Here is an 18,295-nt window from a genome sequence, read left to right as displayed (position 1 = left end):
ATGCTTCTTCATGCTCGGCAGACAGAGCTGCATTGATTGTAATGGATACGCTCAAGTTTAGTTGTTCGTAGTAAAGAAAGATGAAGGGTAAAGGACAGTGAAATTGGATGCAGAATATACGCATCGGAAAACTTACACAGCCCAGTGATAAACAGAGAAGGATAACTGCATCTCCTGTGTAATACAAGCGATAGAAGGGGAATTCAAAAGGGACTCAATTAACCAAAAAAGTCAGACATTTGCAATCAGCTGCTGGGAGACAAGAATTCACAACAATATTGTGGTGAATAAAAATTTAAAAAAATGAATTAATTTTAAAATGAATTAATGCAGACTAGAGTGACAAGCATTCAAGAATAATAAAATGAAACTGAATGTTAAATTCAGCTCATTAGGGTCATATTTGACTGTTTCTGTTTTCTCAGGATGAGGAATGGCATTCACTAGCAATGGAAAGGCATTTTGTGTGAAGAATATGCTCGAACGTAGTCAAACAAAAGTGTGCAGCATGCATTGTTGAGGAGTTATTGCTCTTCCCCACACAGACATACAGGATATTGTACACATGCACAGATCGTTACCTACTCACATAAAACAATTGTGCACCCATCTTTAATATATCCCACATAACTGTTTGCTCATGGAATGTAAAAGGCATTCGTTCACGAGCAAAAATAAGATTGCGATATATCGCATAATTAAAATCGGATATTTTCTTCATACAAGAAAAATGTTGTCAGAATCCCTGGAAAAATGTCTCACTGATTTAAAATTCAATCAGACTTTCTCAGCTTTCTATAACAGCAGACAGACAAGCGTCTCAATACTAGTTCAATAAAACTTGACCAAACGGCTAATTCAACAATTACAATGGAAGGCGACTAATACACAACTCTTAATCCACCTAAAGATTGCTCAAAGTAAAATTCAATATCAAGCAACCACAGTCTTCATGAATATTAGAAGAATACATGGAAGATTTCAGACTGGCCGATATCTGGAGACTTAAAAATCGTACAAAAAGGGAATACACTTTTCTTTTTTTTTTTTCTGTTCGGTAGACTTGTTTTCTCAAAAATGGACTATTTTCTTTCGAATAAGTCAGCTGCCAAAAACATTACTGGAAAAATACATTCGATCATCATGAGTGATATCAAAAGTTATCATGATGATATCATGAGTGATATCAAGCGATATTGGTGCATCAATATCTCTTTGCCTAAAAATTGGTCAAATCTGATACCGCCTCCAACCTGGCACTTTAATACTTCTTTAGTGAAAGATCCATATTTTTTTTCAGAAGGAAAGAAGGGAAGGATTTTTGGGACTTTAATTATACCACAACCATATTGCCATCCCGACTTTGGTAGGCTGGGAAGTCGGCAAAATCCTATCATACTCTTCCTCTCGTGTGTTTTGTTACCTGAGTGGGGGATGATCGGGTGTTCTGTCTTGTGACACGGCGACTCCGGGAGCAGCACCGGCCCTCTCCTACCGGCCACGCCTTCGAGCCGCAGCAGCAGCATGCACTGCAGCAGCAGCAGTGCATGCTGGCTAACGGGGCGTCCCATGAGGGCCCGCGGGGGCTAGGTTCACTTCTCCTCAGGCGCCAAGAGCATCGGAGAGACACACCTGGTGAGAATCCACGGGAGACCAAAGAGAAGACGACGTATTTGGGTTAGAAAGAGGGTTACTTTCACATTTAATCAGATCAGACTGCTGAAAAGCTTCCTCCGCTCTAGCAACGTAAAATCCCAGCTATCACTTAGAATTTAGTTTGGGAGCTAAAAAGCAGCAAAAACTATATCCTTTAAGAAAAGCGTCAGGAGGTGCAAACAAAAGACAGAGTGGCGCGATTCTGCTGAGAAACAGGCTTCAGTGATCCCTGACATCTATAAATGTTTGGATTACGTCAAGCACCACATGTGTGTGAGTGTCTTCCAAGAAGTTAAAGTGCATGTTTGTGTGTTATCTCTTACATGATTTGCCTTATCTGATGACAGGCAACCATTAACGTGTGCTGTGTGCATGTTTGTTTGTTTCTTTCGTTGAGTATATTTCCTTATTAGTCAAAGCAATGGGTTAATTTGTAACTTGTGACCCACAAGGAAGAGACATTCACCAGGTACCATACCTGTACCTGTTTCCGGGTTCAAAAAGGTGGGCTGTCTGTTGTTGTTTTACTGTCAGTTATTATTATTTTGGGGGGAAAATCTTTCTTGAAATTCTTAACATAATTATGTGAACGTACAAATATAGGCAGACAATAACAGTATAACATTGTTTTGCATTTATAGTACAAAGGCACAGTAGACTCCTTTTTCCCCCCATTCAAGTCTGTTAAAGATAAGTCACCAAGGTAATTTTAACATGTAACATGTTAGTTTTAAAGTATTTGGTGTACAAATTAAATTCTACAAGAAATATTTGGAGAGTCTGATTTTGTGTAAATTTGCCAATGACTAACATTAGGGTAGGAAACACCCCTCAGAATCATAACGTGCATTGCGTACTACTACCACTACTGCTACAATATACTGTAGCTTACACTTTCAATCAAATCTAAGCCCTACTGTCTTTGTAAGAGACAATTCATGATATATTTCTTGCAATGGATGTCCTTATATGCAGATGTACTGTATCAAATGTTGTGGCCAGTGAAGGTTAGTATAAAGCTGAACAGTCCACTAGGTTTTCATTTGCAATGAATCCCTCAATTGCTGTCTGTCGTGATGACATTCAACTAATTCTTGCATCATTAAGCCTCAGAACAACAAAGCGGTCTGCACAATTGTTGCTCAATTGTTCATGATCTCTTTCTTTACAGGAGCAAAATGATGAGCAGTCTAGACCGTCCCACATCATAGCTTTTTAATCATTTGTGTGATGCCATTACGAAGACTGATTCAAGCAGCGTGGAATACAAGAATGTGCCTCCTGGAGAGGATTCTTTATTTCTTGCAGCCTTATGGCAGGATCAGAAATGAAATTTGAAGAGGATGTGCAAAGTAATCAGGAGGCGGATTTTTCTAATGCATTGTGTCGCTGAACCTATGAGGCATTCTCATTATTTCAGTGCAAGGGAAACTGGCTTTTCATCTGAAGTCCAGTCATTGGAAAAAGCAGTGCTTTGTAAAATCAAGAACACAATATTCCTTGGTCCATAAAACAACTGTACGTGCGTAACTGCAACTTTACCAATTAGCAGAAACCTTATTTCAGATATGTTTGCTGCAGAAAGGCAGTGAGCTATGGTGCAACTGCAAAGATGAGAAATAGAACTCTCCTTTTCTCTGAGGTATGAAATCAATTCAGCTCGAGGCTAAAGCGTCTACTACTGCTTCCAAAACGTCATGCTAGGAGTTTGCTGTGATGATTTGATTTTCTCCTTGAATGAAAACTTTATCCTGCCTTTGGAGTGAATGAACTAGCGTCTTGACCTTGGGGCGACGGAATTAAAGTCCAGAGTAAAAGTCGCAGCAGGTGTGGCTATATGGTTTTTCATTAAACACAGAGAAATGTTTGGGCACCTGTCATCTGCTCAGGGGAAAGTAAGTGACAGCATGTCGCCTCTGTTCCCTTTTCCCTTTCATCTCAACCCGACACGATCGGCCGGTTTCTCTGACAGTCTTTAACTTCTTTTTCCACACCAAAAAGACAGCTGCTGCACAAGGAAGGGAGCAAGTCACTTTCCTGCCGCCAAGGCAACTCTATCCAAGTGCTTGCATTTCAGGAGCTATGACCTAAAGTGGAGGTGGATGTGTCTTGTGTAGTCTTAGATGCTAAATGTGTTGCGTTAATATGGATGTGGCCGTATGCAAGTGAGGCAGTCACACGCCGCATGTGAGGCGAAACTAAGAGCAACCAGTGAGCTGAGACCTCTGTTGACTTTGCACTCCGGGTGCGCTGTACACGACCTCACACGTTTGCACATCATGCGGATGATGAAGAGGACTGTTTGAATACCAATTCTGATCGAATCGGGAAATGTTTTGCTTGAAACACCAGCTGTGAATTTTGCCGTTCAGCTCCTTGTCGGAGATAAGCTGTACAATGGAACCTCGGGTTACTGCTAGCCCTAACTGCCCACCACCTCCCACAATGCTTTTGTGTTGTCTTGTGGGATGTGGGATGTGGGGGGCATTTACAATATGTGGAAAACCACCATACCCTACCATGTTGACTTAATGACAAATGTGCACAATTTAGACATTAACGCTTCATATGACAACCCAGACAGGTGAATATTCCATAAAAAGTCCAAAATTATAAAGATGAAACTGTTCAAAAGTCAATGTTCTTTTATGTGTTTAAAAGTGTAACTATGAGTCTAATCTTTTCAAAATCTCAGATAAACTAATATATTGCACTACAAGGGGGCGCTTCGAGGTCATATTTTGAAAAAGTATGTCATGTTTGAGACTATGGCAGAATGGCACATGAACACAGAGAGCCAATCACAAGCATCAGCTTTAGAAAGAGGAAGTGATACGGGGGGAAAAAAAGAGGTTTTGCTGGTATTTTTCAAATGTAACTCAAATTGTAATCATTGAAATTTCTAAAAGCCACTGAAATTTAATTACACATTTTCTGTAATGTAATGAATAACAATTACATACATTTTGAAATTAAATTATATAATCTAGTTCCATGTAATCAGTTACTCCCCAACACTGCTCTTAAAACACCTAAGACCAGAGGATCATCTTATGGGATATTCTTATAAAACATAAGATAGTCTGGCATTTGTCTTCCCTGGCATATATGTATATGTTATGATATGATATTATGATAGTCAAGTTATGCGAAAGTAAAGAGATGTGTAAACATTTTCCGTGTCTGTCAAAGACAGGCACAAATTTACGTTTAGGTGAATGGACAGGCAGACCTTCAAGTTATGCGAGTCTTTCAATGGACATGCAGCTACTGTATTCAAGTTACATAAGTGTGTATATGAATGTTTGAAGATATTTATATTTAGTGTAAATATGTACGTAATTAAATGGATAGATGTGAATGGGCAGTCGCATGTTCTTATGTCTGCATGTTAATGGACATACAGAAGCTCATATGATTTGCATATGGTATGGACAGATTTTAAACATATGTCTTTCTGTGACAGCCCAATATAGATGTGTGGATGGGAAAGGGACAGACAGATATTTAAGTTGTGTGTATGCGACAGTGACATCCATAATGTGTGTATTTGAATTAAAACAGCTGTTGTATTGCGACGTGAATCGACAGATTGATGCAATATATATGGATGTGAATGGACGAACGCACTGTTCGCCTGCAATTATGCGGGGATGCGAATGGAGAGAGAGTTTTACATTGAGTGTATGCTAATGAGAAGACGTTTATCTAATGTGTCTATGTGAATGAACAGATACAGTATGGTTACATCGTGTGTGTATTTAAATGGACAAACTGATGTTTGGAATATGTCTTTATAGTATGTGATTGAACAGACAGACATTTGCCTTATGTGTGTATGGAAAAGGACAGACAGAAAAGGTCCTTGGTCTAGTCTTGACAGACTGAAGCTTTCATCGTATAGGCTCCGAAACTAATCTGCGGTGGATCCTATTTTGTCTTCAGCCACGACTGGCCCTGAAGGAGTACACGGGGAGCTTTTTACACTTTTAGGCAGTCTCAAGTCTCAAATCATCTCCAGGGCATATTAGTACAAGCCTCCAGCCTCTCCCTGCTCACCTCCCACTACAGCTCCACTCCAGCTTTGTTTCACAACCTGACAAACACACAAGACATGCACACAGGAACAACCCCAGGACACTGTGATGGATCACTCAGCAGTAGCAAAGGGCATACCAACGCGGAGGTTGGTGTACATGATGTTCTCCTTTTAAATGTATCAGGGACATCTCAGCGTACATTAAGTATTCCTGCAAGCAAAGAAGTCTTAGCCCATTTTGGCTACGCTCACAGACATGCATCTTGAAATGATACGAAGCATAACACACAACACAACGTTCAGCACCAGCTCCATGCAAACATTAGCAGCAGTTAATGTATCCTAGACTAATATCCCAGCAAGTTCCTCTTGACTTAAATGTTTAGCGAGCTCGAACTTAATTGCAGCGGAGTTTCATGTCCCTTTAGTGCAGTTACTTTTACAGGGAAGCAAAACAGACGTTGAGGGCATTTTGCTACAAGCAAACCTCAGAGCACAATGCAAAATTCAGTAGGCTTATGATGGGAAACATGATTGGCAGTGTTAATTTATATTGCGCAAGAAAAACAGCAGAATCATTGTGCGTCTATAAGTTACTTCATGGTACCCATGGCTGCTTAAAGCAAGTGCACACACACTCTATCTTGGCAGTTTGAAAGTCGAGGCGTCAGCTAACCAATCAAATGAATTCTTCCTGCAGTAATGAGTTGGGAGGATCACATTAACTCCGCTATTGATTTAGTCTGAGGTGGATATGAAGATGCTTGAATTACAACGTATATAATGAAGAGCCTCCTGCATAAATGTTGGCTTTGTATTCGTTACAATCACCAACACACGGGACCGCAGGCGGGCATACAAACACATCTCAAGTGTCCAAACACACACACGGGAGTGTGAGGCCGAGGTCGCACCACACTGCCGATTGATGCCCTGCACCCAGACACGACACGCACTAGTAAAAATCCACCCAGACTTTGTTTAAGGCCGCAACACACAAAGAGGCTACTGAGGAACTTTGAGTTTGCATGTGCTTGTGGGGGTGAATTTCGTTGGCAGCGTGTTTGTTTATGCCTGTTTATAAGGAGGGATATTGCCGCTTGTAGTTTGTTGCTGTCTGTCTGCTGTCTGTCCTGATCAATTTATGGTTTATTATGAATTCGAAAAGAGCCCAACCGATCGAGGTTACCGAAAAAGGTGCTATGCCTCATGCTCTCAGTCATCACTCAATTACACTACGCAACTGTATGCGGAGTACTAGACCAAAAAGTACATTTTTTAGAATAAGGAATATGCAATTTATTAACTCATCCAAACCATTAACACAAATGGAAATCCAGAAGAAAAAACAAAACAACATTATTTTTGTTATACTAAATATCGTTGCATTAGTGTGAATGGTAAACTCTCACAGCAGTCACTACTGCAGGGGGAGTCCGAGAGCAAAAACACTCTTACAGCTACTGCATGAATAATGCTTTAGCAGCATCATCATAGTAAAGCGAGTCTTGGTGGAGTCAGAACTTTCCAACAAATGCAACAAACAAACCAAACAGGCCACCGCTGTGGACGCTGACATTTCCTGCATTCACATGCAATTTCCTGAGGGAATTGCAACTCTTTGTCAGCAGTGTCACTGCAATTAAACACCACAGATGTCAGGAAACCATTCGTTTCGAGTGTTAAGAATATAGCACAGTAATCTGCCATTGTTTTTGTTGCCCTCTGATCCATGCGAGGCGGCATTTCTTGGCTGGACACACAAAGGGACTCGGGACACCACTGTCTTTAAAGGAACCGCATATTTCTGCTTTACACTTCACACAAGTTACAATTTCATTCTCATCATCTCCAGGAAGAGCCAAAATAGGAGAAAGTAAAATGCACTTAGAATTCAAAATACTGGTTGTCACGCAACTGATGTCTGTCAACACTGATATCAATCTCTCATTCCTCTCTGTTGACATTTATTGACATTTTTGATAGCTACAATATTTCCTCAAATAGTGTCTGAGGGATTGGGTTTCTACCAGACCCCTCTCGGGCGGGTGGTGGTGGTCTTCCTCCTGGGGGTTTGACAGGGCGCTTTGGTGAGGCCTGCAGAGCAGGGGTGCTGTCCTCTCGAGGCGGGGGCCCTTGGCCCACACATCCCTCTCGGATGGTTGAGGGCGAGTCCAGCCTCACTTATTGTGCCTGAATAGCAACTGCGGAAACCTCTGATGACTAATGTGCATGTGTGATAGTCTGGTGATTCACTTCCATGTTTCCGTTTTCACACACACCTACATGATTTAGCTGCTGGGTGTGGTGGCTACCCTTTAATTGCTTTTCACTGCATTTAGGATTATGTTAACGTCCCAAACGGCTTGCTCATTTAAACTCAAATTATTTTTTTGGCACTGCACTCCCACCACACGAGGATAGCACGTATTTTCCAATCCACCTAAGCACTTTTCATCTTACATGCTACACAGGCTATAGCAAGTCTAGCACCCTGGGAAGGTGAAACATCATATTGCACTTGAAGTTTGGATGCCGTTACAATATAAAATATACATTCACATGAAAGCTGATCTCCAGCCAGACCAATAAAAAGCCTGACCGGTGGTTCAAGCAAACTAATTAGCTACAATAATCTAGGGCGGAGTCCTGAATGTCCTCAACCACCGTGGCAGCACAGAGAGACTGAACAGAACATTTAATTGAGTTGATCAAAGAGGTGCTGATAATCAGCTATTACAGCGTTTTAGCTGTGATTTCATCGGGGAATTATATCGATCTTACCACACTTTTTGCTGTTTGTTTACAATGCTCACCGACAACTACCAGGAGAGATTCCACTTCAAACATGTTCCCAGCAGTATTAAAAGACAAGTTTTTGTTTTTCAAGAAAAAAAAGATTATCCCAAAATGGGACTGGCTCGTTGAAGGCAAACAATGACAAGGATCCAGTCCACTAATTCCTACAACTACATTCATTGTAATAGCGTAATTATGAGTTTATTATTTATTTTTATTAATACATTTATTATTTTTTTTTTATTATTTTTTTATTAATTATTCACTTCTGAAGCTGTCAATGGCAGTGAATGTGTTAAATGACTTATGTGATTTCTTTCAAACAGATTTTTTTAAAAACATGCTCTCCTTCACGTTTAAGTATAGCTGGAGTGCTCCACACAAACCGACTGTCCAACTACACGCTGCATTGGCTACATAATTTTCAATATGTTCAAATAGAAAGTGTGCTTTAGTTTGTTCATGCATTTCAATTTCATTCACCAATCTCAGAAAAAAATCTGCATTTTGAATAATGGTCCATCACAATGCAAATAACCGCAGAGGGAGTCCATAGTAGTTAATTATTTAGTTTTAAACACCTGTTTCACTCGACATAAATTGTAATGTATGCCTCCTCACACATGCAGCTGAGTAAATAAGTGTCCACGGACCAGATTTGCAGGAATACGGTGATCATGCTTTGACTACACTTGATGACACCTCACTGAGGCGGGCTCATTGGAACATGCCAGCGAGGAGGATGGAGTGATGATGATTATCTTCATCTGTCGATGCCCAGCAGGGCCGTTTGTGCGACCCCCCACATCAGAGGGAAAATTATTCTGGGAAAATGTTTGTGCCTCTCCAAGAGCGGGATTGAAGAGCTCTCTTGGATCAGATGGTCTGTTTGTTTCACAACCTTATCTGTTGTGCTCAGTGTGGCTTCGGAATCACTCATCAAACACGAGCAGTTGGTATTTTTTTTATACACTTTTTTTCCCTCACACAAACACAATTTTACTCTCCAGCATTATTGACAATACACATTAGCGCTTATGTGAGCATGTTTGAAGAAACATGAAACAGCACAAATGTCAGTTGCTTCAGTTGGATGCACACATGGGTTCCAAGCTGTTTGGAAATGCAACGTTCAAGTAAATGAACAGACACGCACGCACACACGCACAAATTCCTACAGGCACACACAAATACACACACATACAATTATCCACTGTCTTGCTCATTTAGAGCAGCCAGGACTTTCCCACCCTGAGGCCCATCTAAACTCCCAGGTGGTTCACAAATTCTGTTGTTATATATACTTAGCTCACTTTCTCTCGCTGAGGTAGTGGTGGTTAGTAATAGCGTACCTGTGTGTGCGTGTTTGTGTACGTGCAAAACAACTCCAGATAAGGCAAGGAATTTAACAACAAGCAATATACTGCAGAAAGAAAGAAAGAAAGAAAGAAAGAAAGAAAGAAAGAAAGAAAAAGTGACAAACATGCCTGTGAAAAGCGCTCACGCGCCACTAGACAGCAATTACAAGCATGACGTGGCCCTGCCCTGCTGCCTCAATGACTGCTAGAAGAAGTTCAATATGACCTCTGACTTCAAACCATTATACCAAGTGTGGTGGTGTGTGTGTGTGTGTGTGTGTGTGTGTGTCGGAGGATGTGTGTGTGTGGGGGGGGGGAGACTCTCGCTATACAGACTTTTAAAAAACATTAACTTCTTTTCCACTTCTTGTCAATTTAGAGGTTAGGAGTGTGCTCTACAAGTGCATGCACCCAACACATCTAATTTTGTAAAATATTTTTTACACAATGCCAGCAACATTAGGCACACCTGTAGGCCGTCAATCCAGTTGGATCCAACACAAGAGCTATATCGACACAAATGCAATTTGAACATAATAAAGCAGTATTACATGATACTGAGAGGTGCGAAGCAAACAAAAAAAAAACAAAAAACGCCTGAACAAAAATCAGATTCAGTTCAACACCAGTGAAAACTACAATCACAAAGATCTACTTTTCCTTTCAGCTTGTCCCGTCAGGGGTCGCCACAGCGTGTCATCCTTTTCCATGTAAACCTATCTCCAGCATCTTCCTCTCGAACACCAACTGCCCTCATGTCTTCCCTCGCGACATTCATCAACCTTTTTGGTCTTCCTCTAACTCTCTTGCCTGGCAGCTCCATCGTCATCATCCTTCTACCAATAGACGCACTATTTCTCCTCTGGACGTGTCCAAACCATCGAAGTCTGCACTCTCTAACTTGGTCTCCAAAACATCGAACCTTGGTTGTCTCTCTGATGAGCTCATTTCTAATCCTGTCCAACCTGCTCACTCATAGAGAGAACCTCAACATTTTCATTTTCACCACTTCCAGCTCTGCTTCCTGTTGTCTCTAATCCGTACATCATGGCTGGCCTCACCACTGTTTTATAAACTTTATAAACCCTTCATCCTAGCAGAGACTCTTCTGTCACATAACACACCTGACACCTTCCTCCACCCGTTCCAACCTGCTTGGACCCGTTTCTTCACTTCCTTACCACACTCACCACTTCTTCTAAGCTAACCTTTTTCATTGTATGATTTCCTGTACTTTGAGGTTCCACCATCAAGTCTCCTCTCCTTTCCTGCCAGAAGATACACTAAGTACTCTCCTGCCTGTTTCTCTGATCACCTTGGCTGTATTGGTCCAGTCTTCTGGAAGCTCCTCCTGTCCACCGAGAGCCTGTCTCACGTCTTCCCGAAAAGCCGCATAACACTTTATTTCTCAGCTTCCACCACATGGTTTTCTGCTCTGCTTTTGTCCTCCCCACCACCAGAGTCATCTTACACACCACCATCCTATGCTGTCAAGCCAAACTCTCCCCTACCACTACCTTATAGTCAGTAACCTCCTTCAGATCACATGGTCTGCACAAGATGTAATCCACCTGCGTGCTTCTACCGCCGCTCTTGTAGGGCACTTTATGTTCCTGCCTCTTCTGGAAAAATGTGTTCAGTACAGCAATTTCCATCCTTTTAATCAAAGTCTGTCCCTCCAAGTTCCTTTCCTGGATGCCGTACTTACCCATCACTTCTTCATCATCCTTGTTTCCTTCACCAACATGTCAATTACAATCTGCACCAATCATGACTCTCTCTCTGTCTGGGATCCTCAGAACTACTTCGTCTCCTTCCAGAAATTGTCTTTCACCTCTAGGTCACATCCTACCTGTGGGGCATAGCTACTAATCACATTATAGATAACACCCTCAATTACAAGTTTCAGCCTCATCACTCGATCGGGCACTCTTTTCACCTCTAAGACATTCTTAGCTAACTCTTCCTTTAAAATCACCCCTACTCCATTTCTCTTCCCAGCTACACCATGGTAAAATAATTTAAACCTTGCCCCTAAACTTCTAGCCTTACTGCCTTCCCACCTGCTCTCCTGGACACACAATATTATCAACCTTTCTCCTAATCATCATGTCAACCAGCTCCCGAGATTTTCCTGTCATAGTCCCAACATTCAAAGTCCGCACATTCAGTACCAGGCTCTGTGCTTTCCTCTTCTCTTTCCGCCAAAGAACCCGCTTTCCACCTCCTTTGTCTTCGACCCACAGTAGCTGATTCTCCACTGGTGCCCTGCAGGTTAACGGCACCGGTGGCAGATGTTGCTAATCCGGTCCAAGCCCGATTGCGGTCCACGCAGTGGAATTCTTTGGATGAATGCTCATATTTGTTTGTCAAAGTTTTAAGCCGTTTGCCCTTCCTGACGCAACCTTTATCAAGGCTAGGGACCGGCCTACAGCTTGCACTTGCTTGTGCCCCCCATAGGGCTGCATTACAATCAAAATGGTAAACACTGTTAAAACAAAACAAAACAAACAAACAAAAGTGTGTCAAGCAAAACTGATCATTATTATCTAAATCTCTGCATTGAAACACATTGTAATATACAGTGGGTAGAGAAAGTATTCAGACCCCCTTAAATTATTCACTCTTTGTCATATAGTAGCCATTTGCTAAAATCATTTAAGTTATTTTTTTCCTCAATAATCTACACACAGCACCCCATATTGACAGAAAAAAACTGAATTGTAAAACTTTTTTGCAGATTTATTAAAAAAGAAAAATTGAAATATCACACAGCCATAAGTATTCAGACCCTTTGCTGAGTATTTAGTAGAAGCACCCTTTTGAGCTAATACAGCCATGAGTCTTGTTGGGAATGATGCAACAAGTTTTTCACACCTAGATTGGGCAACCTCTGCCATTCCTACTGTTAGCTGTAAGGTCTTATAGAGACAACTGTGTGGCTTTCCTAATCAAGTTTAATCAATATAATCAAACACAGCTGGAATCCAATGAAGGCATCTCAAGGATGATCAGAAGAAATGGACAGCACCCAAGTTAAATATATGAGTGTCACAGCAAAGGGTCTGAATACTTATGGCTGTGTGATATTTCAGTTTTTCTTTTTTAATAAATCTGCAAAAAATTCAGCAATTCTGTTTTTTTTCTGTCAATACAGGGTGTTGTGTGTAGATTAATGAGGAAAAAAATAATTTAAATGATTTTCGCAAATGGCTACAATTATAACAAAAGTTTAACGGGGACTGAATACTTTCCGTACCCAGTCTAGTTGTGCCTGACATGGCTGAGGCTGTGGTACGGTTGCAAAATTCAGACAATGTTAAATTTCGATAGGAATTAACATTAATTTATGGAATAAACTTGACATTTACACTTTGTCAGATTGTTCAATGAGCAGGAAATTCATTCATGTAGAGTGAAAAAAATTTGCAGCATTATATTGGGTAAAACCATAATATTTATGCAAAGGTTTTCTGCACTGTATTGTGCATCCCTCAGTTCCATGATGGTGTGGCGGGAAATAATGTTTACCAATTCAACATGTTTATGTTGTTCAATGAGAGGAGTTGATTTAAAATACTTATCCACAATCAAAGCAAAGAAAAAGAAAAATTATAACTGTCACCTTTACCAGTACCCTGCCTCTCGCCCAAAGTCAGCTGGTATAGGCATCAGCTCACTTGCAACAACAACTAGTGGATAATATGGTAAGCAGCACAGGAAACTGATAGATGATATTTTACCTTTAAATGTTTTCAATCACAGGCTGCGTGTGACACTTTGAAGTCAGTTGGGCTTCACTCAATGATGAAAAGACAACTGACATTCCTTCTCATGATCTGAACCTTGTAAATGTGTGCATCGACCCCCTCCAAGATGCTGCTCCTGCTGCTAAGACATGTTTAATGACACTGTGTCTCCCTGTGAAAAATCCTGTGGCTGATCCAGCCGCTGATGGAGTGCTGAGCCAGTGGCTCCCAACCCAGACCTTCAGGCTGGTGTCAGCACTGCTTCTCACTGCCAAGGGAGGGGCGTTTGCAGGGAGCCAGGTGTCACAACAAGCACAGAGGACAAACCACTTTTCCACCACCGTGCCTACCTAAGCCACAGAGACAAGGTAACCTCTATCAAAGCAAAGCAGGTATCAGCCTGTAATGCAGGGGTGTCAAACTATTTTTTTCCACAGGCTACAGTGTAGTTATGACTTCCTTCAGAGGGCCCTTATGACTGTGAACGCATATATGTATAATCTTGACTATTTGAAGGTAGAGGTCATAGAGCAAAAACCTGATAGTTTGAATATAATTAAAATAAAAGGAGATTGACTCAAGAAAAAATGCCTACGGATTATGCAATAAATTATTTAGCAGAACTGGAGTTGGAACTTTAATTCAGCCCTATGGGGAGCACAGGCCAGTGCAAACTGTAGGCCGGTCCCAAGCCCGGGTTGCGTCAGGAAGGGCATGCGGCTTAAAACTTTGCCAAACAAATATGAGCGTTCATCCAAAGAATTCCATACCGGATCGGTCGTGGCCCGGGTTAACAACATCCGCCATCGGCGCCGTCAACCTGCAGGTTCAGCTACTGTGTACTGTGGGTCGAAGAAGAAGAGGTAAAGCACAGAGCCTAGAACTGAATGTGGGGACTTTGAATGTTGGGTATATGACAGGAAAATCTCCGGAGTTGGTTGACATGATGATTAGGAGAAAGGTTGATAATACTGTGTGTCCAGGAGAGCAGGTGGAAAGGGAGTAAGGCTAGAAGTTTAGGGGCAGGGTTTAAATAATTTTACCGTGGTGTAGGCTAGACTTAGGACAGAGGTGATTATTTGCGAGCAACAGTATGGTTTTATGCCTAGAAAGAGTGCCACAGATGCATTATTTGCCTAGAGGATATTGATGGAAAAGTACAGAGAAGGTCAGAAGGACCTACATTGTGTCTTTGTAGATCTAGAGAAAGCCTATGACAGAGTACCCAGAGAGGAACTGTGGTGCCTCATGTGGAAGTCTGGAGTGGCAGAGAAGTATGTTAGAATAATACAGGAAATGTACAAGGGCAGGACAACAGCGGTGAGGTGTGCTGTAGGTGTGACAAACGAATTTAAGGTGGAGGTGGGACTGCATCAGGGATCAGCCCTGAGCCCCTTCCTGTTTGCAGTGGTGATGGACAGGCTGACAGATGAGGTTAGACTGGAATCCCCGTGGACCATGAATCTGCAGTGAAAGCAGGGAGCAGGTGGAGGAACAGTTAGAAAGATGGAGGCATGCACTGGAAAGCAGAGGAATGAAGATTAGATCAAGTAAAACAGAATATATGTGCATGAATGAGAGGGAGAAGGGCTACAGGGAGAAGATATAGCAAGGGTGGAGGACTTTAATACTTGGGGTCGACCGTTGACAGCAATGGTGAGAGTGGTCAGGAAGTGAAGAAACGGGTCCAAGCAGGTTGGAATGGGTGGAGGAAGGTGTCAGGTGTATTATGTGACGGAAGAGTCTCTGCTTGGATGAAGGGCAAAGTTTATAAGACAGTGGTGAAGCCAGCCATGATGTACGGATTAGAGGCACTGAAGAGACAACAGGAAGCAGAGCTGGAGGAAATGAAGATGTTGAGGTTCGCTCTCGGAGTGACCAAGTTGGATAAAATTAGAAATGAGCTCATCAGAGGGACAGCCAAGGTTCAATGTTTTGGAGACAAAGTTAGAGAAAACAGACTTTGATGGTTTGGACACGTCCAGAGGAGAAATGGTGAGTATATTGGTTAAGGATGATGTAGGACGGAGCTGCCAGGCAAGAGAGCTAGAGGAAGACCAAAGAGAAGGTTGATGGAAGTCGTGAGGGAAGACATGTGGGCACTTGGTGTTCGACAGGAGGATGCAGAAGATAGGCTTACATGGAAAAGGATGACACGCTGTGGCGACCCCTAATGGGACAAGCCGAAAGGAAAAGAAGAGTTGGAACTTTCTAACTATAAAGTCAACAGCAAACAAACATTAATCAGTGCATCCCCTCAACACAACATGGGGCTGCAGTGATAAGGTACATAAAGCCCACCTCTGTGCATGGTGACATTTTTAAAGCTTAATTACATGCTTGGCTAACGGGTAAGTTAACGTCTCACCGGCTGCAGAATTACACTATCACTGTCTACAGCTGTTGAGCAGGCGCACATTTCGGACGGATTTGCCAGTCACACATGCACACCTGCCTTCGACGCTGGTGTGCAGAAAACGCAAAGCAAATAACGAGGCAACCATGACACCAGCTACTTCCCAAAGAGATGGCGATATACACTAATCCCTTGCTATATCACAGTTCACTTATTGTGGATTTAGTCCTTTTTTTTTTTTTTTTTGTAGCCCAGTGTAGTGCAGTTAGCCACCTGCAAATCTCTGATAGCGTTAGCTTCATTGACTATATGATTTTAATGTGGAAGCAATGACTCACTTAAAGTAAAACTTGCTGACTAATCTCAAGTCATACATTTGGTAACTCATCTAATTACTTGAGGATACAAAGAACATGACCGGAAAGCCAATTTTTAAAACATAAACCACAGTCAGAGTTTCATGAAATAAATTCACAAATACCAACCTTAGCCCAATGAATAGCTAATGCACACACTCATAACAATATCTACAGGAACAAAGTAAAGAGCAACGTTAAGCTTGATTTTGTACTACTCCAGTACTGTAATTAAAAACATATGTGTGTGTGTGTGTGTGTGTGCGTGTGTGTATGTATATATATATATATATATATATATATATATATATATATATATATATATATATATATATATATATAAAAGTGGTCGCTACTACAGATTTCATTTATTGCATAGGTTTTCTAGAACGTAGCCCCTGTGATAAATGAGAGTTTACTGTCATGCAAAGAGCACTGAAATGCTACCTTGATAGTCCTTGATGCCAAGTAGACTTGTGTAAAAGAAAACGAGTCTTTCAAGGCTGAGAGCCTTCTTCTTTTATGCACGGAATGCTCCAAATTACTAAGATCCTAATCAATCATATGTGCTTCAGAGGTTAAGGAATATAAGAGAGCCAATGATATATGACGTTCCTTATGGATAAATGGTAGTGTATTTTATTACACTCGCTGCATGGTACCACATGGGGATGGGAAGTTATGATGATTCAAGGGGCCCTGCGCTGACAATGGTGCCTTAGGGCATATTAGAATATGATATATGAGTTGGGCCCTATTTTATAGATCTTTACGGCACCCAAATTTTCCCGCCACTCTCTTGAGTGTCGCTGAAAAAGTGCAGAGATATTCGTCGCATAGCAGTGGACACTTCAATTAACACAGGTGCAATTTTATGCCCGTACTTGGCCATGCTTCAGAGAACTATAACAAGAACTAACTACAATATATAAGGGACTTTATTAAAGCAATTAAATGAAATGGTGTGATGTAAAAAGAGTTGGTCCTGAGAATCTTTTTAGACTCAGCACAGAAGACTTCAGTGCTTCCAACATTGATGACAATCTTCTGATTCGGATTCTTTTTAATTTCAATGGATCTAGCAACCAAAAATCCCATCATTGGCCCTTTTATGGACTGAAGTAGGAAAGTCACCACCTGCACAAAGAGGCAGCTAAAAATAATTCTTCAATGAAACTGTTGTTAAGATGAGAATCTAACTTTGCTTTATATAAAGTTAAGTTAAAGTAAAGTTGAAGTTTGCAGTGGTGTAAAGAAGTGCTTCCACATAATGAGGGAGGTCCTAAAATATTAATATACTCTACCAACTGCCAGATTGGATGTTTGTTGTTACTCTATCTTTAATCTTGAGTATTGGCTAGAAAAGCACTGTGGTTCGACGATCATGTCTAAAAATAAAAATAAAATAATAACTCATGCCTCCTGATAAACAAGCATTAGACAAGATAAGTAGAGAAATAATTTAGTTCGTGACTGAAAATAGCATTAGCGACTGGATCACCAAGAAGTTGTCGGCACACAAGATTGTCTTACATAATACTGTGCAAGGAACTCATTGATTACATACAGTAAGACTCAAAAGTTATATCAATCTGAGACGTTGGTCAATGCTGCTCTTTTTGTTAACAACGCAGCTCAAATGGGCTCAGCTGTTATAAAAGTGTCTATCATCTGAGGTATGAGAGTAACGACCTGATTTGGTAGTCATTTATTTGTCTTATGTTGATGACACAGCCGGCGAATAATTGGAGTACCAAATGTATTTAAAGTGACAGCCACTATTTGAGGAAAGGTGTTTTCCCTTCTGTAGTAAATGTTATATGTAAATGTGTTAATTTATTTTCTTTTCAGTCTACATAAAAACTAGAGGAGCAAAGGAAAACACGCAAAACATTGTCTACCACGTTTTCTTTGCTCATCAGACACTTCATTGGTCAAAGCTTAAGGGAGACACGAAGCAAGCACAAGTGCTCTGTAGTCGA

At 41.2% G+C, this 18,295-nt stretch overlaps 1 protein-coding gene across 1 annotated transcript in view; it reads right to left on the bottom strand.

Moving 5' to 3' along the window:
• The window catches only part of sema5a (sema domain, seven thrombospondin repeats (type 1 and type 1-like), transmembrane domain (TM) and short cytoplasmic domain, (semaphorin) 5A), a 124,244-nt gene that overhangs the window by 86,756 nt on the left and 19,193 nt on the right, over nt 1-18,295 (bottom strand). Inside the window, exon 2 of the mRNA XM_061666684.1 lies at nt 1,424-1,632. Within this exon, the coding sequence (XP_061522668.1) occupies nt 1,424-1,571 (148 nt within the window). The 5' untranslated portion in view covers nt 1,572-1,632. The remainder of the gene's footprint in view (nt 1-1,423; nt 1,633-18,295) is intronic.

Source organism: Phycodurus eques, chromosome 21, assembly GCF_024500275.1.
Source record: "Phycodurus eques isolate BA_2022a chromosome 21, UOR_Pequ_1.1, whole genome shotgun sequence".
Classification (NCBI taxonomy): domain Eukaryota; kingdom Metazoa; phylum Chordata; class Actinopteri; order Syngnathiformes; family Syngnathidae; genus Phycodurus; species Phycodurus eques.
Note: the sequence above shows the minus strand (reverse complement) of the source record. Positions and strands in the feature narration are given on the sequence as shown.